Genomic DNA, 24,951 nt, shown 5'->3' on the forward strand with positions numbered 1-24,951 from the left:
TGCCCCTCAGGTCAGTTTAAGTGATACCAATGATCTGTAAGGGTGACAATCCTCCCATTGGCCAGCAATGTAAGAGGCATTCTTTATATTGACCACCATGCTAATGTACTGTGATCTGTGTGTATAGTAATTATAGTTGGGGTTCCAGGCATTCTCCTGTCACTTTAATACCAGTGGGCCTTGTGCTGATTTCTGTTTTTTTTTTTGACAACCTTCACCCATAGTGCCCTGGTAAAGAGCTGAACTCATAAGTTATCCACCTTTTTCTCATTAAGGTTCATTGAAGCAGTTACAAAAAATGATGGACATTCTAAAAGCAGAACCAAACTGATCTCTCCTTGCTCCGTCACTAACTAACATCTTCATCTGGTCTTCCTCTGGGTTTTGGTTTTCAACTGTCTTAATTGTTCAGACTGTAATGACAAAACTTCCACATATGTGCATTGGAGTTTATTCATTCCTGGCATCCACATATGCAGGAGTTGTGTAGGTATTTGTGCATGCACAGATCAGTGGGCATTTACAGAACTTTGCAATTAAGTCTGTTTTATTGCAAAAGATATATACCACAGGTCTTCTACAATGAAACCTGCCTGCTCGCAATATTTTGTTTTAAAAGTTTAGTTCCACTGTAAGTTCTGGGATAGTTTTAAAGTGTGCTTGTCTTTATGGAAGGTCAACTATACATCTTCATTTGCTGGTGCCTACACATTTTCAGCTTCTTGTAAGACTGTCTTGTAATCCCTGGGTTCTCTATAAGGTGTATATATATAAATATTTTATATTTGTGGTCCCATAATCGCTTTAATAAATTAAAATATAGTGCATTCATTGCATCAAATAGTATATCTAGCTAACTATTCAATCATACTGCTCAGATAAATGGTAGTACAGCAGGTTATATGAAGGTACCCAGGTGATACATTAGGTCAGTGTTTCACAACCAGGTTTCCTCCAGATGTTGCTAGGGGTTCCTTCAGCAGTTTGTGCCCTTTACGTCAGTTATTGCAACAAAGCATTAGTTGGCGATCTATAAAAGTACCAATCTTTCTCCAGGCCAACAATATAGGAAGCATTCATCCCATTCACCACCAAGCTAAAGTACTACTAGACATACCATGAATATATGCAGGGGTTTCTTGGGACTTAAAAGTTATTACAAGAGATAATGGCAGCTTCTGCTTATTATGATCAGCTGCTACATATAAACTCAGCATTAATAAAGAAAGGTAATAATTGGCCTATTATTCTTCCTATTAAAATCAGAATTAATTACTTTTTAATAAATCTGTTAAATTGTAAAATACTGATTCAGTGACATTGTTACAAGTATGTTACAGATTTTCTTTTCTTTCTCTTATAATGCTGCAAGCGGTGTCATTGTTCACCTGATACAGTAATGAGTGAATATTTACAGCAATATTGAAGGTTTTGTCACATGTGAAGCATACAATGTACACACTATGACTAATACATTGATAGTTAAAAAATACTGAAAATAATGAGTCTTTGGCTAAATAATGGGATCTGATACTAAAGAACAAACCCTGAAGGAACACACTACCTGTCCGAAAAAGAAAAAAGCTACACACACTATTTATGGGACCCCATTCATCTTTGATTACGGCGCACATTCACTGTGGTATCATTATGCAAAGTCATGACATTTACTTTTCATATGGACAATGGAAGAAACAGACCACTGTGTAAAGTCTTCTCCGGCACATCCCAAAGATTCTCAATGCTCTTAGAGTGTGGGTTATGTCCCATGTTACCTGAACCACCATTCTTTCACAATTTCAACCAGATGAATCCTGAATTGTCATCTTGGAATATGTATGTGCCATCAGGGACCAGATCCATTTCAGGTTTGCTGGATCACCCAGCTTCACTGAAGAAAATATCTTCTCCAGCCTTGGGGAGCTTTATTAAATTCGGCTCAATGGGAGACAGAGAAGCAGCACAATGAATGGATCAGTTGTGCTTCTATGAGCTAAAAAGCAGCAAAATGATTTAGGAAGACAGGGAGGGATAATCAGTATGTTGTTTCTGCTTTCAGTGTACAGTCAAAGGATGCAGGAGGGTCAAGACCTGTAAGTGTTAACTGCAGCAGAGAAAAAGCAAGTCTCCTAACTTGTCATATAGGATAGTGTTGCGTGAAAAAGGTGAACTGGATGGCCAATAATGCAAATCTGTTTGCAGTTAAGACAGATATATTTAATCTTTTACCCGGGTGGTTAATGAAAAGTGCCAGGTGGTGCGACCCGCTAAATGGGGTTGGAGAGAACATTGTATATATGATTATTATTAAACTGTATTTATAAGGTGCCAACATATTAGGCAGCACTGTACAATAAATATATATACATATATTTTTTTTTTACAGAAAAAAAATGCATAAAAAAATGTGCAATATGTTGTGCCCTGCTCAGTAAAAATGTATGGATATGCATAAATAAAGCCCATAAAAATTCCATTTCCTTGCATGTGTACCTTACAAAACCAAACCTTGACATTATTTAACTAATTCATCCCCAGAAATTATGACAGACCATATGTGTACAACAAAGTATTTATTATCATTTCTTAAAAAAAAGAAAAGCACAGATTGACACAAAAATATAAAAAAAGACCACAATTATAATATATAGAACTTTACAATACTGTTCAAAAGAAGGCACTTTGGTACACTGAGCATGCTAATATATTGTGTGCAAGAAAAGCCTCTGTTTATATCATGTACGGTACACAGAGTACAATGTATTCTGTATGAGGACACCAAAACCAACAGTCAGCCCTATTAAGGCAAAAGCAATGTGCTATGAACCCATTGCTACTAAGAATACAACAATCACTTATTTGTCTTTGGCAGAGTAAAAGTTAACATTGACCACTAAAAACTGCTCTTTGCATTGCTTTACTGAATAAATACAGAGAATATTTGCATATATATGTTAAGCATGACTTAAAATGAACTCTACATACATTATTTTCTTTAATACTGTCTACAACAATTTGTAATAAAAAGCAAGGCCAAGAAAGACACATTGGTATTCTTGGTTTCTTATAGTATGTGTTGATGGGCTTTTACATGCTTCAAATGGGTTTGGAAGGCCAGCCCCATTTGAAGCAAGTCAAATGGAAGTCATCAGCAGGTCAAATACACCCGTCAATAAGATCTGAATAGAAGGATCTCAAACTGATGCTATCCACACAAGCCCAGTCCATTGGTATAAACTCTTAAGCCATTTCTTCGCATACTATTTGCACAAGAAAGCAAAACACAAAGTCACCAGCACTCCAATATACAGATTTTGTTTTGCTTTATTATGTCACAACATGGGGGAACATGACGGAAAAGCCAACGTTGTGGGGCTACATGGGCTCCCTTTCTTAAGGCAACATTCTGCCTTAACCCCAACTATTGACTAGATCCCTTCTCAATCTACTTCAAACCAATAAAGGAATTGCGGAAAGCCCAATCTTATGAAATGGTAGTCCTAAGGCTGCCATATGTTTTGCTATATTTTCAAGAAATTGAACGTCTAATTCGACAAAACCATTGAATCTATTGTCTAATCTATTGAAAAGTAGGACACTGATGTTTGCCTCTTCTTTCCTTAAAAAAATGCCTCTCCACTTCAACCCCCATGCTAATGAACAACCTTGGCCAATGGTATCACTCCCTACTGTTAACATCGTCACAGCTCTGCTGGTTGTTACTGTAAACAGTTTGGGGTGATCTCATTGACTGCCAATTGTTAGGCAGCGCTCCCTGCTGGTTTAAATTAAGTGGACAATGCTTGGGCTGGTCAACGGATGCTTGGAGGTTATGTTTGGTAAGCAATCACTATTTTAGAAATATTAATCATTAACCCCGGCATCCATGAAATTGACCAGTGTATGGCTAGTAGTTCTGCATTCTCTTCCTGATTTTCCAAAAGGTTTAAAATACTATGGGATAGTAAAAATTATGTGTACAAAACTACCGGAAATATGTGAAATGTACATTCTAATAAATCTCTGAATATAAAATATGTAAATGCCTATGGAACTAAAAAGAAAAAAATGTGGTAACATTTTTAATTTAGACTTAATATACCGTGTTTCCCCGATGATAAGGCAGGGCCATCAAATAAGACAGCCCCCCCTTTTTAGGTAAAAATGAAAAAGGATATAGGGGAAATAGGGTTTAGCTCTCATATCTGCTAATTTTGTATTTCTGCCCTCTATCTTCTTTGCTGTTAAAAAAAAAAAAAAAAAAAAAATGCATTCTCAAAATTGGAGAGGTTAAAAGAGACTAAAGCTACGGTGTACAGGACTGGCAACTCATATCCTGAGCAGGCCAGAAATGTAGCAGGAGCTGTGCTTTACAGCAGAAAGAAGAACATCATTCTGAAAGTACAGTGCGGCAATAATTTAGTTCATCTAAGCACTGGTAAAATGTGGTAATACAAAATTTATGTGTCCAGGTATTTAAATAAATTGATCACAGGCACTTGAAGAGGATTCTAAATGCACACTCACAAGTACTCCTAATGGAATACATTATATCACCCTAAAACTGAATGCAAGGGGGGCAGGTCCTCCTAACACCTAGGTTCTTTACTCTCAGAGTGTATGTACATAATTTTTTTTGTTTTAAGACAAAATGTATGCTGCCATTACTGCCTCTAAGAGCCCACTTGTCATACTGAGCACAGGCCTGGAACAAATATGCAGGAAGGAAAGTCTGAATACTACATCAGCAAGTCAGAAGGCACTAAAGCAAGTGCATCAGTATGACAGCCAGGTAATGAGAATTGTCAAAAGGAGGCCAGGAATGAGAACACCGTTATTTCTCAAGACAGCTTACATTTGTTCTTTGGTAAAGCTTCACCTTAAGGCAAGCAAGGCATGAAGAATGAAGAACAATTCAGTAGTTTCAAAGCAACAAGCTGTATTTTGATAATGATAATCACAGAAAAAAATGTATTGCATTCATGAGACCTTTAAAATGTGTCCAGCAACACTGCCGACTCAAATTCAGGTCTTTATGCTTTTTTTGCCTAAATTACAATGAATGGTTGTTATTGATCAATATGTGATCTGTTACAACCTGGAGTCACAAAACTTTTTCCATTTTTCCTAACAGAGTGTGCTATAATCCTGTAATAGATGGGCTCTTTACATTTTAGGACTGGATCAACAAAATTATATTTGCTTTTGCAGGTAAATCGTGTCCCTCATATGTGTATGTAGCAGTGAAAAAAGCCACACTAACACAAGTAAGGTATTTCTTTAGTAATTCAAGTCCTGTGGATGTGTTCAAGGGGGAAAACTAGTAGACTGACCTTGTGCAGGGAGCAAGGTACGGCATATGGCAAACCATGCCAATTGTTTTGGACAATTCTAGTCATGTGCAGTAGGAGAAGCCTTAAATCCCACCTTGCCTAGAGTCAGTTTAGGTCATGTGCATCATCATTAAAATGTTTTATTGAATGTTCTTACTGATCTGGGTTATATATCTACAAATATGAACAGAGAAGAAATGTTGAAATGGCCATTTATGTAAATCATTTACATATATACTTTAAAGTGGGCAATTTCCATCATCAAATTGTACTGATATTTTTGGCAAAGGGGAAAATTCAAATAATTTTCATATTTAAACAGTGATGAAGATAAGTCTTGCGGAATAAACAAGATCTATGATGTAAACTATAAGATTGGTAGCTGACAAAACAGCAATGGCTACCAATTTATCCCATATACATAGATAGCCGGGAGAAGAATATTGGCGACAATTGCCTGGCCTTTGTGTTGTGCCCCCATACTTTGAATCAAACTGGAAAATGGGCCAAATGATCACAGCAGAGGCATACATCAAAACAGCTAAAAGAGCGTATGCATTGAGGAACTTCTCAAAAGTAAAAGGCAGCCAGCCTGTGCACTCCCCAACACATAGTATAATGACCACAACAGACAGGATAAAACAGATGCAGTATACAGATAGGCACCACTTCAGTGCGACGTGTTTTTCATACAGAGGTGGGTCCGAAATGAAGACGAAAATGACACAAGCGATGTAGCTTTCGATGACTTTTAGTATTCCTGGAACAGTAGCCATGTAGCCAGTAACTTCTCCAGGTCGAGCCCTGGTTAAAGACACCTCAACGATGTATGCCAAGGTGGTAAGGCAGGAGAACACAGTGGCCACAACTTGGTACGTGTGCATTTCACTGCCGTGGCTCCTGTCTTCAAGGAAGTATAGTGGATATATGACAGAAGCCGACAGGCACATTAGGACGGCAAACATGGCAAAGGTGATGGGAAAATTTTTCCATGACACCGGCATCCGGCTCTGAAGCCCAGCAACCTCAACAAGAAGGATAACGATAGTGACGGCAAAGCAGAAGCACCAGGAGAACATGCACATGTCACCAGCTCGGCTGTTCCATCCTCCCTTGTGGGCAACTAAACTGAATGTGACACATGCGAAGATGACCGCTAGAATCCGTACAATCCCAACAGAAGACTTCAGGACACTGGTGTTACCAGCCACAATTTTTCTTCGTTGAACCGACATGATTTTAGATGTATCTATTAAGAAAAAGAAATACATATAGCAGATTAGTGTATATGATGCAAAATTAAAAATACAAAACATTTCTTAACATTCCTTAGTAATGTTTGTAATGGTGTTCAACTGATTTTGATCAGGTAACACATTCCTTTCCAAAAAAAAGTTCATGCATTTATAATTTCAACATGTAGTGTAAAATGGTACAGCAGGTGTTTTTTACACCATTGCAAAGAGGAAAACAGGTTAGGTAAAGAACATCCTTATAGAATGCCCCAGAAATAAAAACTTGCTTTCCCCAGATGTCTGTACAGAACTAGAGGTCTAGTTATAGGCAACCCCTGCAATCAATTTTTTACACCTATATAACCTATAATATATGGGTAAACTATTGAACCTGAGGGGTTTGATGTTCTTTTTTTGTAACCTGATTAGCTATATACAAGGGGGTGCTGAGAAGTTCCTGGCTTTGCCCTCTTCCAGATGAAATAGAAAAATGAGTATGGGGGCATATGACAGCCTAATATCTTAGTATGTAACTGTGCAAATATCAGGTCTTTGCGACTCCTTTTAGTGAGAAGCTGTGATCGCAGAGGCACAAGCAAAGTTTCACGTCGTTGGAGTTACGGGTCGTCATGAAGTTTTTGTTTCTCCAGGGAGAGGAAGGACACTTCTCCCCCCATGTTTGTGACATCTCCTTTGCTGACTTTCCCTGGAGAAACAAAAACTTAATGACGGCCCGTAACTCCCAATGAAGTAAAACTTGCTTGTGCCATCACAGCTTCTCACTAAAAGGAAAAACAGTTTTAAGAATGGGAAAGTCCTGATATTTGCACGGTTACATACTAAGATATTAGGCTGTCATATGCCCCCATACTCATTTTTCTATTTTATATGAAAGGGGACAAAGCCAGGAACTTCTCAGCACTCCCTAGTAACTACAAACTCAATAATTAAGAAAAATTTTACTTTTTTCAAAATACAACATAACAAATTTTACAATACATATATCACATAAGTAAAACAGTGCTGCATAGTGAGGAGCAAAGTAATTGTAAAAGGAAATACAGTTATTGCATGATATTGTATATACAAAAGGTGGTTAACTTTCTTAATATGAAAGTGAGGATATATATATACATATATATATATATATATATATATATACACACACTAAAGATTTTTAAAAGACTGCAGGCATTCTACAAGAGATGGTCAGGGACTGGGGACATGCTGTGGGAGATGTTGGAGACTGGGGACATGCTGTGGGAGTTGTTGGAGACTGGGGACATGCTTCAGGAGACATTCATACACTGGAGACCCATGACACTGCTTTAGAATAATGCTAATACACCTTTTTTTACCAATCTTTCAGCATAGAGGGGCTCCACAGCCCCCTTAAAATTGACGTCTGCCACATCTGATGTTTGACTCATACATTAAAAAAATACATTAAAAAGAAATAGGTGGAGAGCACACAGGAAATAAGTGCAAAAGAAATATACCAAGCCATTTTAATACTGCAAGCCAATCTAAGGGAAACAAAGCACTGTCTGCAGGGGCCCTGGGGGCTGCACAAAAAGTGCCACAGGGCAGCAGGATAGGCACCAGGGGTATATACTAATGGTAAAGAAAACTCCAGGGGCTCTATTATTAAACAGGGGATCTGACATCACATCAGACATTCCTTGGTGGGAATCAAGTACAGCCATTAAAACACATGGACCTGGAAGATTCCCACCAGGCAATGTTTGAGGGAATGTCAGATTTCCTGTTTTTTAAATGGGAGCCCCAGTTGTCACATGGCATTCAATAATTCATCAGGAGTGGGGGTAGCCATGTGTGTTATTATGTACTGAAGGAGATGTACTCATTATCAAAGAATTTTAGGGATGATGAAATTGGCAATTCTAAATACAAATAAATATACAGTTTGTTTATTGTGTTGTTTCTTAATTTGTAATATGTGGACATTTGCTTTTTTTGCTATATATACATATTGGGTGGCCATGTGGTTCACCACTCCAGGGTGCATAGCAGCAGTTTGCAATGTGCCGGGGAATACCTCAAGGCTGAAAAGAGGTCTAAGTCAGTCTAATATTTCAAACCACATTGCCTCACTATGCCTTCACTGCTCAATTCTTCTACAGGTTGCTGCTGCGTGTTAGCATTTATGTCAATGAATAATAATCCTTATGCAGGACTGATTTAATGGCTAGGAAGTAAGTTGGGCAGGGATGGCCCCTGCAAGTGTGCCAATGCACCATATGTTTTGGACAATTGTCTGTCTACACCTAAGGACCATTTTGCCTTAAAGTGACTCCATTGGGATTGGCAGGAGAACCATAGCACACATGGTGGAAACACAGACATTCGAAACAATGGTTAAGGTCAAAGAGACCTCTAAATACATGAACAAAGTTGGCAAAATAAATGTACTTAACTTTTAACTACCCAAATGACTTTTTTTGCATTAGACAGCACATATGGCCCAATACAACTATTCTAAACTTTATAAAAATCTATTTAAAATAAATTGCAATTTCCTAATCCAGGTCTACAATATTTGTAATTAATGGCATAAACAAAGTACAATCTTGTTGCCAAGTTTCCCATTGCTAAGGAAATACAGTACATTAGTGACATGTAAACATCTTTAACAGCTCATGGAACTTTAGGGCTGCAGGAGACTCCCTGAACTGTAAGGAATGAGGCCAAGATCCCCGGGAATGACTTTATATGGAAGCAAAATTCCATTAGTGATCAGTTTTCAGAAGGTCACCAGCTAATGATTTCATGCAGCACAAAACTTCAAATTAAAATCCAGACCGAGGACCTCATAATGACAACTTTTAATCTTCCCTTGGGAATGTGCAGCTATCTACAACTAAACCTAAAATTTACTACATTGCATATTCTTTGTGCTATTTGTAGCCTGACTGCATTACAGTAATATATTAGGAGATTTCGGGGTGGGTGGTAATCTACTTCTTTACAGCTACTTTAGCTTTTCATTTAAAAATACGTCGGTACATCTAAAGGATATCGAGAATGATCTCTGCAGTCCTTCAAAGACAAAGCAATTGCATCAATAAATAAAAATACAACATTGGAGCTAGTAATATGTTACTTTAATATATGAATATTAAGTTGGCTAGTAATATTTATGATTTGACAAAAAAATTATAAAAAATAACAATACATTGATTTAAACGATTATAATAATGTAATGTAATAGCAACTTTAAAAAACAGAGAACATGTTGCAGTGTATGTCTGTATGCACAGATCAAGTCTTGTGATGTGGTGGCTGGATTATTTTATATTAGGCAGTGTTCTCCCCAGCTCCTTTTAGCTGGGCGCACTACCCACCACTTCAGTACCCACCTGGCTGTTTTGGGTGGTCACTGAGAAGTTGGGTTACCATAAACAGGCCACCAACCGCCTACAGGTTCTTCCCCCACCCAGCTTGAAAAAATTACTGGGGAAAATACTGTTAAGGTGTAATATATATACACATACACATATATATATATATATATATATATTTTTTTTTTTTTTTTTTTTTTTTTTTTTTTTTTTTTTTTTTTACCTGGTTATCTCGTCTACCAGGCCTACAGTGAAACAGCATAGGAAAGGTAAGGTTAACACCCCTACCCCTCTCCTCCATAGCAAAGATAAGACAGTTTCATTATTACTCAGAGAACAGAAAAAAAGCATAGGGAGTTACTCAGAGTAGATATTTAGTAGATCATTTTTATTTTCATTTGTATTTGCATTGATCAAACAGATATAATTCAAACATTTTAATGGTATATTTAACAGGCTATAAGGAACCAAACAATAAAATTGGTAAAGTTTACATACACCTTAGATGTAACCTAGAACATTTCTAGGTTTGACATACATTTTATTTGTTTTTTATTTGTTCCTTTTCCCACTGTTAAATATACAATTGAAAAAAATAATATACATAGTATATACAAAGGGGTCCCATTACAACCCCTTGCAAAAAATGAAAGGGCCTCTTTGTGGAGCTATTTGAAGTTATCTTTGGAACCTAAGAATGAACCAAAAAAAAATAAAATATTCCCGTAGAGAATATTTAGTGCTGCAATCCCAGATTCAAACAGCAGCTGGGTAATCTATTCCTATGTAATGGCCGGTGGCCCAGTTAGTCCAGGTGTACAAATCCCACAGCTAGTGATATAAAAGACAGCATGGGATTTAACTGTTTGGCAGTAAAATGAAATATCTGATCTAAACGTAGGAAGTTTTAACACCTTTTCCTGCCATATAAAATGTTGTTTTGCTAAATTAAGTCTATAAAATATTACAGTAGCATATAGACTTTAATCCACTGTATTATATATGAGGTTATATTGGACAAGGCTGTTAAAGAAGAACATTTCCGTTACTTCCCTCCTCCTAAAAATGTCACATAAGTGTATATATTCTCTGCATACCAAGGATGTGAATCATAGTTCCTGTACAGATGAGGTAACTAACAAGTTCATGTGCAGAAGCAATGATAAATGCAGCTAGGTTTAGGTGGGGCATTTCCTGGATCACAGTTTACAGACAAATAGAGGTGAGGGATTTATTATTGCAGAGCTAACATTATGATTTTTACTGTATTTATTGCTAGTTAGGTACCAATATTTTACGAAGTATATTCTGCCTCCTAGGTTATATTTGTGGCTATCGATTCTTATTTTCAGGGTCGCGTCATGCTTTTTAAGGGGTCATCTTCTTTTTAGCAGGACTAAACCTTTGTAATAAAAGATTGCAACCAGACAGGTACTTTATAGCAATAGGTATGGACAAGGTCCCTTCTGCAAATAAATACCCATACCTGGCCAATCGCAACTTGTCCACCGCACTGGCAACTGTACCTAGTATTTTTCTAGGTGTCAGATCTTTGGCTATCTTGATTGGGTTGGCCGGAATGACGGAGCCCTTGCATATTTGTGCAAGATTTCATTCAGTCCTGGCAGCCCCAGGGAATACTAAGAAACTCGGCATATTCCGGCATCCTACACGGAGCAGCATTAACTGGGTGGGGCTGCCCCCAACCCAGGACAGATCTTGGTAAGTAATATCTTGTCGATATGTTTACATGGTAAGGATACCAGCTGGAGGTTTTCTATATTTATTTTTAAACATAAAATGCAGGGAAAATGACTGAAGAAAAAGTCAGATAACAAGAATTGGTGCCTGCTATTGCTTTGTGCAAGGTTACATTCCTGTGTTTAGAATGTAAGACAAGATAAAAATGAAACACCTATAAAAAGGTATATAATAGATATAAGTATATATATATATATATATATATATATATATATATATATATATATATATATATATAATAAACTATTTTTCTGCATCATTTACCTTCAGTGCAAAGATTTTAAACTTTAATTTCGGCCACAGGCCTGATATGATAGCTAGCGCCACTCAAGCCACTTTTTCTGAGCCCAGGTCGTCCTTGACCCACCCGTTCCATGGTGGAACAATGAAATGAGAAGCCGCTCAGTGATAAGCTCATTTCTCCAGTGCTCTTTATGCTACTACCGTGTTTCCCCGATTTTAAGACATCCCCATTAAATAAGCCACCCCCGATTTTTGAAAAAATAATTAAAATAAGACACTCACCCATGAATAAGACATCCCCCAATATCCGATCCTGTGTGTGTCTCCTTGATGCTGGCTGCAGCACGTGTCTGCTCCTGGCTGCAGTGCAGAGTGAAACTGAAAGTAACAAGCCGGCATTCTGCACCAGGAAGCAAGCTGCTGATTCCTGCCCTAACGGAGATCCCTGCGCTAACGGAGATCCCTACACTTAATTACTGGTAAGTGAACAGAAGGGGACAATCAATGGCATAGAGTGATCAGAAGGTGACAATCATTGCATAGAGTGATCAGAAGGGGAATATGAACAGCACATGAGTGATCAGAAGGGGACAATAAATGGAACATGAGTGATCATGAGTGACTTTCAACAATAAATGTGTACTGTAGTCTTCTTCATGGAAAAAAAAAGACATCCCCTGAAAATAAAACCTAGGGCATATTTTGGCAATTCAAAAAATTTAAGACAGTGCCTTATAATCAGGGAAACAGGGTATCATCAAGTTCTTCATATCGAGACTTGAGCATTGCAACAAGATGCCTTTTTTTTGGATGGGTTTTTTCATGTCTTGTCTCAACACTACGGAGTCTTAAAGCAGACCTATCAACAGGATTTTTACTTTACATAGACAACCTTTTTATGTAAGGTACAGGAGGCTTCTGGCTGCTCTTTCTGCGCATGCCCAATCCCAGGCATGCGCAGAAGCAGCTTTTACTGCAATGGGATCCCACACATGTGCAGTGAGATTGTTACTGTTTTTTCCCCCCATTTACAGATGCTTCGTCACCCGATCTTGCTCCTGCGTGATGGGGTGACATAGACAGAAGGCCAAAAAAAAGTAACAGATGGTGGCGTCCAGTGCACCGGGATGAAGGCGGATTACAGGACAACGCAGGATCCGATCCAGGAAACCTCCAGCGGGATCAAGGATCTGCAGAAAGCAGTTTTTTTTTTTTTAAGTTTACTTCTGCTTTAATGATGGACAGGGGCTCTTACCAATATCTGGCCCCCTAAAAAGTAAGAGAAAAATTTGCATCTTACACAGAAGTCAGTGAAACTGGTTTGGAAGCTTTCCCCTCTATTCCTGGTCTGTATAATGTTAAATTCTGGATTTGCCATCACTTTCATTCTCAGCATTCAGTTAGTGTTCATAAAAACAGAACAGCAAGAAAAGGTTACTTCAGCACAAGTTTTGTTCTAAAGTGAAGGTAGAAAGACTTTCTGAAGAGGAAAAATGTTCTTCAGTTTTCCATTAGTTCTGAACTAATCTATTCCAGATCTTCCAAGAGCCAGGATCAACCTCTCAGACACACTGAAAGCGCCCCACTGGAACAAGCACAAGCTGCACGGGCAAAAACAACATATTTCCTGGCATTCCATCACACATTTTGTGACTAGACATGTTCTCTTCCCCTTTCTTGCTGCCAAGTGCTTGGAAGCTACTCCTGCGTAATTGATACAGACCTCAGTGCCCGTGCAACGTATTATACACCTTACATTAAAATTAACTCAAAGAATATTTTTGGATATATTTAGGCAAGTAAAAAAACATTTAGGGCTCGCTCATATTACAGCTGTGCCCTGCATTTTCCATAAATGTGTGTGCAGTGCCATTGCTTTCACTGGCAGCCTAATCATTTGAACAGGAACCCAAATAAACCACATTATGGACAATGCAGAGCATGCTGGGATGGTGCGTTGCTTTATATTTAGCAGCAATGCACTGGTAGGTAAGCTGCATTTGAGACGTCTTTTTTGTGTATAACAAATGAACGAAGGGACTTTTTAGGCACACGTTATAAAAGATAGTCAAAAAAATAACTTATTTTATACATTAAAAAACAAGTAAAAAAAAAAAAAAAAATCACACAAATAATTTATAAAAACATCTTCCATATGTATGGTGTTGCATAGTTAGATGGAATCATAATTTGACGCGTTTCGCGGATATCCCCCACTTCTTCAGGAAATGTATCGAGACCTAATAATACAACAATTACAATTCAATTTCACAAACTATTATTTTAGTACAATATCATTATATTAATATATACTACTAATTAGGAATATGAATACATAAACATCACCACTCCAGGTGGATGTCTCCTCCAATAAATTGCATGCAGGTCAAAAAGTCTCAGAACATGACCCGCATGCTATCTATTGAAGGAGACAGCCATCTAGAGTGGTGATGTTTATGTATTCATATTCCTAATTGGTAGGATATATAAATATAATACTAAAATAATATTTTGTGAAGTTGAATATAGAGCAATTGTTGTATTATTAGGTCTCAATACATTTTCCAAAGAAGCGGGGTAGGAATTATGATTCCATCTAACTATGCGAGACCATATTACACATGGAAGATGTTTTTATAAATTATATGTGTGATTTTTACTTGTTTTTTAATGTATCAAATAAAAGTTATTTTTTGATTATCTTTTATAACGTGCCTAAAAAGTCCCTTCATTCAATTGTGATACACAAAAAAATATATCATTCTGGGATGTGACACACATGTAAACATTATTCTGACCACTGGAGAGGATACCAAAATAAAGCATTAAAACATGTATTTCCACCTGGAAATGTAAATGTTAATGCAACACACTAGTGGGGATAAGTCCTAAAGGGAGGACATAATGAGGTATGACCAGGTGCTGACTGACATGCTACAGACTAGTGAGAAAGCCAATATCCACGTGCCATGCAATATATTTTTTATTCCATTGTGGTGCAAGCAGGCACAGCCTACATAGTTGTGGTAACTGCTTTGAATTCAGGGACAGTGCCACACCATCACATGAAGCTGCATTAGGTAAAGTTCACAGGTATTTGTTGATCATTGCAGAAAGACTAAATGCATAATTGTGTGCCAGAGCACATTTTCTTTTCTAAGTTCTGGTGCCACAGTTCTACAATAAAGCTGAATTTCAGACAAATTTAAAAAATATAAACTCAAGTATATTTAATACACAATTAAAATATTTTGAAATTCAAGCGGTGCAAGTACCCCAAATTTACTTGGAATTACCCAGAATTGTGCAGTCTACTATGCAGACGATCTCAGAGAAGAAAAGGTAGAAGCGTGAGGAGAGTGATAGAGGTGAGCTCAACAGTCTACCATGTTTGGGGGGTACGGTGGGGGGAGGAATGGGGTGGAAGGAGTGTTGTAAGCGAAACAAACTATAGCAAAGTAACATGAGGTCCCCTTGCCTGCTGAACCAGGCTGTGCTGTCTGGTAGAGCTGTGTAATCTCAGAAAGGGATGGACAGAACAAACAGATAAGCGGATAAAAGTGAATGCATCACAATCTGCTGAGTGCAGCATAAAAGATGACTAATATACAAAATTCATGCAGTATGTAGACAGATAGAAATGATTTGATTCTAGACATATCCTGATCCCAAGGTTATGAGCTAATTCTAGTTTCCCAGTACATTCTTCCATGTATGACTCATGGTAAAGGGGGAGCAGAGAAAGCACTGACGTAATGCAGCTTCCAGGCTGCACCAAATACTTCTATCCCAATGTATTCCTGAGTGTTGCAAGGCTTACCTTTATTTACTAACAGATTCATTACTGTGCACACAGCAGCATGTGGTAAAGCTTAAAATGTGGGCAAAGCAGAAATACCTTTACACACATACAGACTACATTTGCATTTGAATGGATACTTAAGGATCAGTGGGTTTTATTCTCAGAGGGCTCCCTTTAGGTGGGAAGTGTCAGCATGGGGTCCGGCATCTTCTGTACGCAGCTCTCCCTGCCATATAACACATACAGATGTGAGCAATGTTCTCCAATCTTGTTCACTGAAAAACTTTGAAATGCAAAATCAACACCACATGCTGCCTTATCTCTTTCACTGAAAACTGTGCTCTTCAACACAGCAGTCTGTCCAAAAATCAAAGTGTCTTTCAGCCTACTCCAAATCTAAAAAAAATTTAACCAGATCATTTAAGCTGTGGCTCTAATGCCAAAATGCTACTGTGCTACCCAGATGGAGTAAGAAGCTTCCGTAGCTCGCTGTATAATATCTTAAAGGGTTGTCATCTCTGTCCATGACAGCAGAGTGCACAAGCCTGTCTTTCTTCAAAGATAACTTGTCCAAAGAATAATTGAAGAAAGCCCAGTGAAGCAGAGTTGAAAATTGCTGGAGCTGGTAAAGAAAATCACGATTTCTGCCAGATCACCACTGCTGTCAGCTTTCTATGATTATTTTTTGGCTGTTTCATGCTTGGCATACAGCGCCTCCTCCTCTGACCCCACAACTAGTTACTAAGCTAAGAAAAGTCCCCAAATCCAGTCAATCAGGGCTTATTAATGTTAACCAGAATTTATACAGCGCTGACATATTACGCAGCGCTTTACAAAGTCCTTTGTCATACCACTAACTGTCCCAAACTAATTTAATTAACGTAGCCTAAGGACAAGTTTTGACGGAAAGCCAATTAACCTAACTGCATGTTTTTTGGGTATGTGGGAGAAAACCCACCCAGTACCCAGAGGAAACCCACATAGATACGGGGAGAACATACAAACTCCATGCAGATAAAGTCCTGGTGCTGCAAGGCCAGAGTGCTAACCACTGAGCCAATCGTGCTGGCTTACTACAAAAGATTTACCCTGAAAAAAAAAAAATTATATTACAGCAAGCTACAAATCATTATTATAACCATCACAAATGTTAATGCAGGCATACAATAGGTGTATTCTGGCCCTTGTTACTGTGAAATGTATAAGTCTTGATCAGGACCCACTTGCTAAAGTCACGCTTATGTGCTCAGTCATAACAGACCATTTTTAAGAATTTATTTGATAACTTTAGACAGACAAGACAAATATTTGCACAATAAAATAAAATTATTTTTCCAAATATCTCAAGACTTTTTACTGCTGAATACCAATTTATTAATCATCTGAATGTATTTGATTTTAGAAAATGTTTTTTCGATGAGTACAATAATAAAACATTAAACTAAACTCTGGGAATCATTCCACCAAATGCTCTCTAATTGATGATTACATCATTTTATAAAATCTTACAGTAAAATTTGTGTTGTCCCCTGGCGGCATTTTAAGTGTGTCTTGGCATCCACTTACCCTACCCAGTTCTGGCACACAACATACAGATTATTCCACGCATGTGCAGTTCAAAGCCAGCCATGCCAAGGAAAATGAATAAATAACGAAGGGGGAGTATTTGTGCTGGAAGAGGACTTGGGAAGACACTGGCATGGTGGATATGACAAAATTAACGACCTCTAAAGAAGCAATACATTAAGAATAATAGGCAGTGTTCAACCCAGAATTTTTTTTAAGCTGGGTGGGAAGAAATTTAGACAGGTGCCAGCCCCTGTATTATGACCCAACTTTTCTGTAACTACCCAAAAACAGCCAGGTGGTTACTGAAAAGTAGCAGGTGGCACACCCAGCTAAAATGGGCTGGGGAGAACACTGAATAGGTAACAACCTAAACAAATATTTTATCAAGGGACAAACCAAGCGTTTTTTGTTCCCCAAAATGTCAGACTTTATAAAAATGTTGCCTTTCTATCACACTGGATTCAAAGGTAAAGGGTTACATAAAATGATTTTTTGTTTTTTTTGATAACCTCTGAAAAATATAACCAATGTAATCCTGCAATAGAAGACTGTGAATAACTCTCCTGTAGGCAGACTATTGGCAACCTCTGCTAAACCTCAATATTTTCAGAATCATCAGATGCCGAGTTTCTAGCCACATGCTGATGCTCCAAGTATCTGATCCTTAGAATTAGGACTTTCACAGGTCAGAATACTAGATTTAGGTCATGGTTTTATTAAAATTCCTATTCCTTAAGTAGATGTAAACCCTAACATCTAACTAAATGAAAAGTAGTTTGCTAAAGCACTGTGTATCAAATATTTTTTAACACTTTTTTTAGCTAATCACCCACGACCACGTCCTGTCTACATGCATGCAATCTAGAAATAGCTTCATGGCTTTTCCCCGGATGAGGTTTTTTTGTGGTGACAATAGTGGGCCCATGCCTGCATGATATTATTTTGAATGGTCACAGAAGCCCAGAAGACAGGGTGATAGGACAGCAGCGAGCAGGCAAGGACAGATAATAAATAGAAAGTGAAAAGGAGAAAGTGGCTAAACAAAGAACTTCATGGCAGGCTTATGTTTTTTTTTTTTGTTTTTTTTTTTTAATAGGGGTTATATGTAGTTTAAAAAGACACCCAATTTGCCTATTCATGGCAAAAATATAGGGCTTTAAAGGCCCCCAATTCCAGTTAAACATTACCAGTTGTTGGGTCTGCTGCCACTAGATAGAAACCCAAGGGCTTCGGAATATAAGGGAGCACATGACCTCATTCCATTGACTTTACTTGATTGTGCGGCCAACCACAAGGTCCAAGCAAAGTCACATGACCACTGTCCCTAGCCTATGACAAGGGCAGCACATTAAATTCTAGTGCCAGCCGCAGTGGAACAGGGGGGCCACTGTATGGCCATTATTAATATTATTATTATAACTGGGGTGGGGGATTTACAAACCCAATATAACTTTGCTTTTCAGTAGCAAACATCAAAATCCATTTTTTATTGGCCTGACTTCAGCAGTGTGATTCCTTATTGGTTTCTTCTCGTTCTGGCATTTAAGAATTTACACATTAAGAATAAAAACTTTTTACTGAATACAGCTGTCAGTTGTACCAGATGCAATGCTTTTTATTATCACTAAACTGCCACATAAAAAGGGAAACAAAGAGTAAAGTGAGAACACAAATCAAACCACAAATTCAAAACTGTTATAAATAAAGGGAAGATTACTACAGCAACTTAAGAAAATATTTTGTATGATCTGAACATGATACTTGTTTGTACGTGATCTGTAACGATGGCAACAAAAATTTATTGCAAAACAAAAAATATACAATTAAAAAGAAAAAGAGTTAGTTCATACAAGAATACATTTTAATAAAAAGTCAAAAAAATTGTTCAAATAATTATAATTGGCTTTTACATAACATAAAATTATTTTTTTTTGACAAATGACTATTGGAGAACTGTGGGTTTTTAATATTAAATAAATAGGAGGATATTTTCTTACAGGGAGGGGGGGCACTACTTTGCCTCTTCAAAGTGGCAGTTATAATAATATTTCAACAAGAGCAATGTTGGGGCATGGACTCCCAAAGCTCATTAATGTGCATGGGAACGGGGGGGGGGACAAGTCTACCTGGTCCAAACCCACAGAAGAGGTACTGTATTACTAATTGCTAAAACGTATTGAGAACCCTAAAAGAATAGGGTGTTCTCCCTCAAATTTTTGGAGTAATTTCAATTACCAAATTTTGGCATTACGGCATTACCGCCTCCCCCATTCTGAAATTCCATACATTCTTATCTGTATATGTGGGTCACACCACTGATTGGGTTAAAGTAGGTATGTCAAAGTGTGATAAACAGTTTCTGGATAAAGCCATTTTAAAAATGAATGCTTAAGTTTGGCTTGTAACAACATTGGTGTGCAGTAGCCCCATGATGGAATGAATGGCACACCAAAGAACCTTGCCAACTGACCCATATGGCATTGCAACAAATGATACTGCATCTTGCAGTTGGAATGTTAAAAATGCATTAAAGATCTTTAAACAATGTGGTGCAGTAGGCAGCCCGACTCCACTTAATAGCAATGCACATCTTATGGATATTTACCTTTTCTGGAGTTCTATATTTTCACAGTTTTGTGAGTACAAGTAAATAAAGTCTTGCTATTTTCAGTGTGATTTCCCAATCTGTACTTAACTGGCTTGTGTCAACATGCAGCTCAGAACAGTCTCATGTCTGTCTGGAAGTTGTTTGCAAAATTCTGCACAACTGTAGACCAAGCTCACTGATACCATCTATCAATAAATAGCATTGAAATGGTTATAAATAGGTCTATTTGTAAACTATCCAAAGAATGCACTAATCACCAGCAAACCTCTGCCTGCAGACAAGCCATGGAGGATAAACATAGCATTGTTTTAACCCAGCAGGCGTCCTCCAGCAAGCCCTAAACAGGAAACTATTTAAGTTCAGAAGTTTACATTAGTGAAGACTTTATTTGTAAATGCAGAATATGTTACATTTCTTCTGTTATAAAAACAATTTTAGTTTTTTCTTTCAGTAAAAACAGCTATTAAGTACAGTTCAATTAGCTATGTGACACCATGGAATCCTTCTACAGGAATTAAATAGAACAGGGGCATGTAATATACAGTCCTAAATATACACACAAAAAGAGTATAGATAGCAATAACTAAAAACGGAAGTGCTCAAGAATGACAAGTGAATATAACATAGAACAAACATGACTTGCAACCTCAAAAACAGTCACACAAACTCTTATACTTAAAAAACCAAAAGTTACAAAAAAATACTTAAGTTTTTGCAAAACAGGTTTTAACTGATTATGTATATTATTTTTAGTTTTCTAAATCACTGTCTGTATCTGAAACCACTGCTTATTTCGAATAAAATATTGTTTTGAATTTTTGATTTTTGAATTTGATCCTCCGTAGACACTGTCTACATGTGTGCTGTTTTTTGTGATAACAATGGACAATGTCTGATTGAGTTATGTTAAAATCACTATTTGTAGGTTCCAGAGCAACCTTTATTTACATGGAGGAAAGCCTTAAATAATTCCTCACTTTCTAGGGAACTCCTGCTATAATTACTATATCCACAGCTCACAGTATAATTGTGTGGTGGTCAATAGGAAGAATGCTTCTCATATTACTGGCCATTGGGAAGAATGCCGCCCTTACAGATAACCAAAATGACCATTGATGTCAGTGAAAAGTGACTCGAGAGCCACAAATTGCCTCGTTCAACCCTGGATGAGAAGCACTGCTCCAAAGAGACATCCAGTTATCCCATGTATGGTGGAATATGCAAGACTTTCCCCATCTGGTTCCCCATTAGAAACCATCTGTGGATCAACAAACTTGATCAATTTGAAGTCTGGTTCCTGCTGGTCAATGTACAATACATCTCATTGTTCACTGTGCTGAATTTATTTATTTAAATATAGGATAATACATCACAATAATCCCTTTGTAAACAAAAGCAGAAGTCCATTTGGGAAAAATGAATCATAAATCAGCAATGGCAAGAACATGCTCTAACTGGAGCGTACATCAATTAAATCTAATCAAGGGCATTCATCTGTTGGATCATGCATGGTCCTGTAATTCATCTCAGTTCCCATGTTCTGGGAGGGATTTAATGAATCCTGTGGAGAGATTACAAAATTGCTACAAATCTGCAGCAATTGTGATGGGTAAGGAGAGAAGGGGTGGGAAGTCTAAAGTATGGAATCCTCTCCCACCCAACATAAACACTTGAATTTGACAGCCATGGCTGATTGCATTGAACAACAACTGCAACTTAATCTTCCATGAAAAGCCCATGCATTCGAGATTGGCAACATGTAAAACAACCCCATAGAGGTTTATGAGGACCCATTTCATAGGTGTGGCCAGCAGCAGGGATTATTTTGGCTGCAGGACATTAATAACATTGTTTTTATTTCTCAATTTTAAATGTGCTTTGGCATTTTAGTTGACATTCAACCACGTAACGGAATAAAGCCATTTCATTACAGAAAACAGGTCTTAAATATTGTGCTACACCCTAGCTTTACATTCAGAAAGTGGAGATTAGGCTGGGAGCAGAGAAAATGTTTAAGTGGAAAATGAAATGCCAAAAAAGAAAAAAACAACAGTCATGCCCATCCTTCCAGACTGACTGCAGAGCAGATTGTACAATGGCTCCCCGCCAGCTATCACATTACTTGTCCACTTATGGTCATAATCCTTTCCCTTCACTGAAGCTGATGTGATTGTGATGGGAGGGGAGCTTCACACAAGTAGTATTAAATACAAGAAGGAAAGGATTTTAAACAATCTCAGACTGCAAATTTTAAAAGCAGGCAACAAAGTGGGTTCCCATGCTGTACATGACTGATGCAACTAACTAGTTTGGTAAACTGCTCTTGTTAACCAATGTTCTAACTAAAGCCAGTACTTATTGTGGATAAAATCAAACACACATTGAGAACTTTTATTAATGCCATACTTATAAATATCATGTGCTTACATGGGGTAAATGATCCCAAAAACAGCACCTCTCCTGCCATTCAGTGGCAGACATAGCCAACAGTGGACTTCCATGCAGAACTGACCTGAGCCTGCCTGTGGGAGCCCCTGTTGCCTAAGAAAGATCTGGGGTCATGGTGCAATAGCAACCTCTCTAAGTCCGCCCCTGGTGCTCACCAAGTTCACATTTATGGATGGCTTTAATAACCATCCAAGTATCATTAAACACACAAAAATTGTTTATATTATTGATCCTCCTTGATGTTCACTTTTGAAGTGCCTATAAATAATATTGGATTGTGAAATAATGAAAAAGAATAAAATATTTGCGTGTCACATCTTAGTTGAAGGTGGCGACAAAAGGTCTCCACAACCCTACTGTATGTAAGATGTAGCCACAGTTCTGTGCATTTTCTGCGGCTTTCTAATACGTCCAGCTCAGGCATAGTAAAACCCCATGCAAAAAAAAAACTCCCCTTACCACTACCCATTGCTAGCAGTCAAACCTATTAGCATACTATGATAAATTAATGAAAAAAAGTGCAAGGAGGCTTCTTATTGCAGGATGACCAGGCTATGTATAAACTTACCAACCTAACCTCAATATTCTAAAGCAAGTACACCCAGCATCACATTCCCAGCTCGGCATATGATGTTGGGTATCCCGGCACTCCCAGCTGCTGGGAATTATTAAATTATGGTATTCCAGACTGGCCAGGCAAGATGGCCAGAGAAACCAGAAAAGGACCAGGCTAAGATATCAGTGCCGGTGAAGGAGCGTGGGGAGTTTGGTTCAGCTTTAAGGCTACCAATGCTTATAAACTACCATAGGAAATTCACAGGTATCATTCCAAACCACTAAGAGACTATTCCATCTGGAAACATCAGGAGATTATCTCCACCCAACACACACCCCCACTATTTGATTCTAGGCAGATAATCTCTCAGACCTCCCATGAGGCACAAATGTATTTCTGCTACAATAATATTTAAAGAAAACTAATAAAACTTTTCCACCCAGATGTCCCACAAGAGAGATGGTATTTTTAAAGTGACTTTTTATATTCCAATGAGATTTTCACAAGAGACTAAAGTACAATTAGCTAAAATGATTCCCCAGGCAGAACACTGGAACACACCCATTGTAGCGCCTGTTATCCCAAACAGCAGATTGATTAAATCTGTGGAGCTGTTGCCTTAACCAACAAGGCTTAATCTCCTAAATTAAAAAGTTGGATGCCTAAATGAATAATAATTAATAATATTAAGCAATGTGGTCCACTAACATGGGTTCTGTGAATTTCAATTGTAGATTGCGATTCCCTTGAATATATTTATATTATAAGACGGTGACGTCCATACAAGATGTTTTATCGGCAAATCAAAACTGTGATCTACACTTTAGATCTGAGGCTTTAAAATCCCTGATGAATATAAATAAGTTATATTTAGAAAAATTAGCAAAAAGGCGAAGATGTTGAATCGATGAACAATCCAATAAAACAACCTCTTTCACTTATAATCAACATTTGTCCAACATGATCAAAAATCAATCAGCATACCGGTTTTTGTTGAGTGTTTAACTGTTGTATTGAATGTACTATGAAACCAAGTTTTATTTAATTTGGATATAATGATAATGGATAAAATGATCCTAATTCAAATCAGTTATCAAAATGTTGCAAACAATCACAAGAATCGTTTTGAATTAAATAATAATTGCAATAATGATTAAAAATAAGGGAGATAGAAGTGCATCGTTCATGCAAAGAAATAAACTTGCAGCCTTGATCCACAATGTCCTACTTGTTTGTATTCACAGCTGGACACATCCCTGTCTAGTGCTACATGCAGCCACAGCCCTCATCTACACAACAACACAACTAAAGTGATCTAAAAACACCAATAACATAAAACAACTCATATAATCAAAAAAAAAATCATAAAAACTTTTCATTTTGTTATTGCATTTCTTTTTTTTTTACAGTTTGCAAGCTTTTCCAGCATAGCATCTGCAACATTCCATGAGATCATATTCTTAAAGTAGATGACTGTATGCAATCATCTATAGATCTGGATGCAAAAATCATATAAAGGTTTTTCACTGTCCAAAACTTACCTCTCTGTCCCCTAACCAATGATGTGTGCTCACACAGCCAGAGGGAAGAAGTGAATGAGCACAACTCTTGCTGGGTGGGTGTGGTTGTAAGACACATACACACAATCTAGGGACCGAGGGGAAAGTCTCTGCTGTGACTGCATAGTAAACTTGCATAGAAAAAGCAAGAATCTAGAGAAAATGATCCTTTACACGGTCCCTTAAGAATGTTCAATGTTAAATGTTCAGTTATCTGCAGACAAACCTATGTATGGAGTGAAATAGTAATTGTTCTCTAAACTCAGTTCACTTGTATGGATATTGAGACTTCAATTGATTTATATTTATAATTTAAATTTTTATTTATTTCTTTGCTTTATTAAAGCTCTCTAAGGCTGGAGAGGATAGCCTTTCATCAGTGAAGCTGGGTGATCCAGCAAACCTGGAAAGGATTTCATCAAAGTCATTTGCTATTTGCTAGCAAATGTTTTGAATCCTGGACCAGATCCATTTC

The 24,951-nt window shown here is 37.6% G+C and overlaps 1 protein-coding gene and 1 long non-coding RNA gene across 2 annotated transcripts; one reads left to right on the forward strand and one right to left on the reverse strand.

The window, feature by feature from the left end:
- Positions 1 to 4,250: 4,250 nt before the first annotated feature.
- MYADM (myeloid associated differentiation marker) lies at positions 4,251 to 24,538 on the reverse strand. The gene is made up of 2 exons (XM_072425488.1): positions 24,459 to 24,538; positions 4,251 to 6,582 (listed from the first exon to the last, which is right to left on the reverse strand). The coding sequence occupies exon 2, from the start codon at positions 6,566 to 6,568 to the stop codon at positions 5,648 to 5,650; it is 921 nt and encodes a 306-aa protein (XP_072281589.1). The 5' UTR covers positions 6,569 to 6,582; positions 24,459 to 24,538; the 3' UTR covers positions 4,251 to 5,647.
- On the forward strand, positions 12,250 to 13,710 carry LOC140340771 (uncharacterized). The gene is made up of 2 exons (XR_011922730.1): positions 12,250 to 12,459; positions 12,490 to 13,710. It is a non-coding gene; the product is annotated as an uncharacterized lncRNA (long non-coding RNA).
- Positions 24,539 to 24,951: the final 413 nt, after the last annotated feature.

This window comes from Pyxicephalus adspersus, chromosome 11 (assembly GCF_032062135.1).
Source record: "Pyxicephalus adspersus chromosome 11, UCB_Pads_2.0, whole genome shotgun sequence".
Taxonomy (NCBI): domain Eukaryota; kingdom Metazoa; phylum Chordata; class Amphibia; order Anura; family Pyxicephalidae; genus Pyxicephalus; species Pyxicephalus adspersus.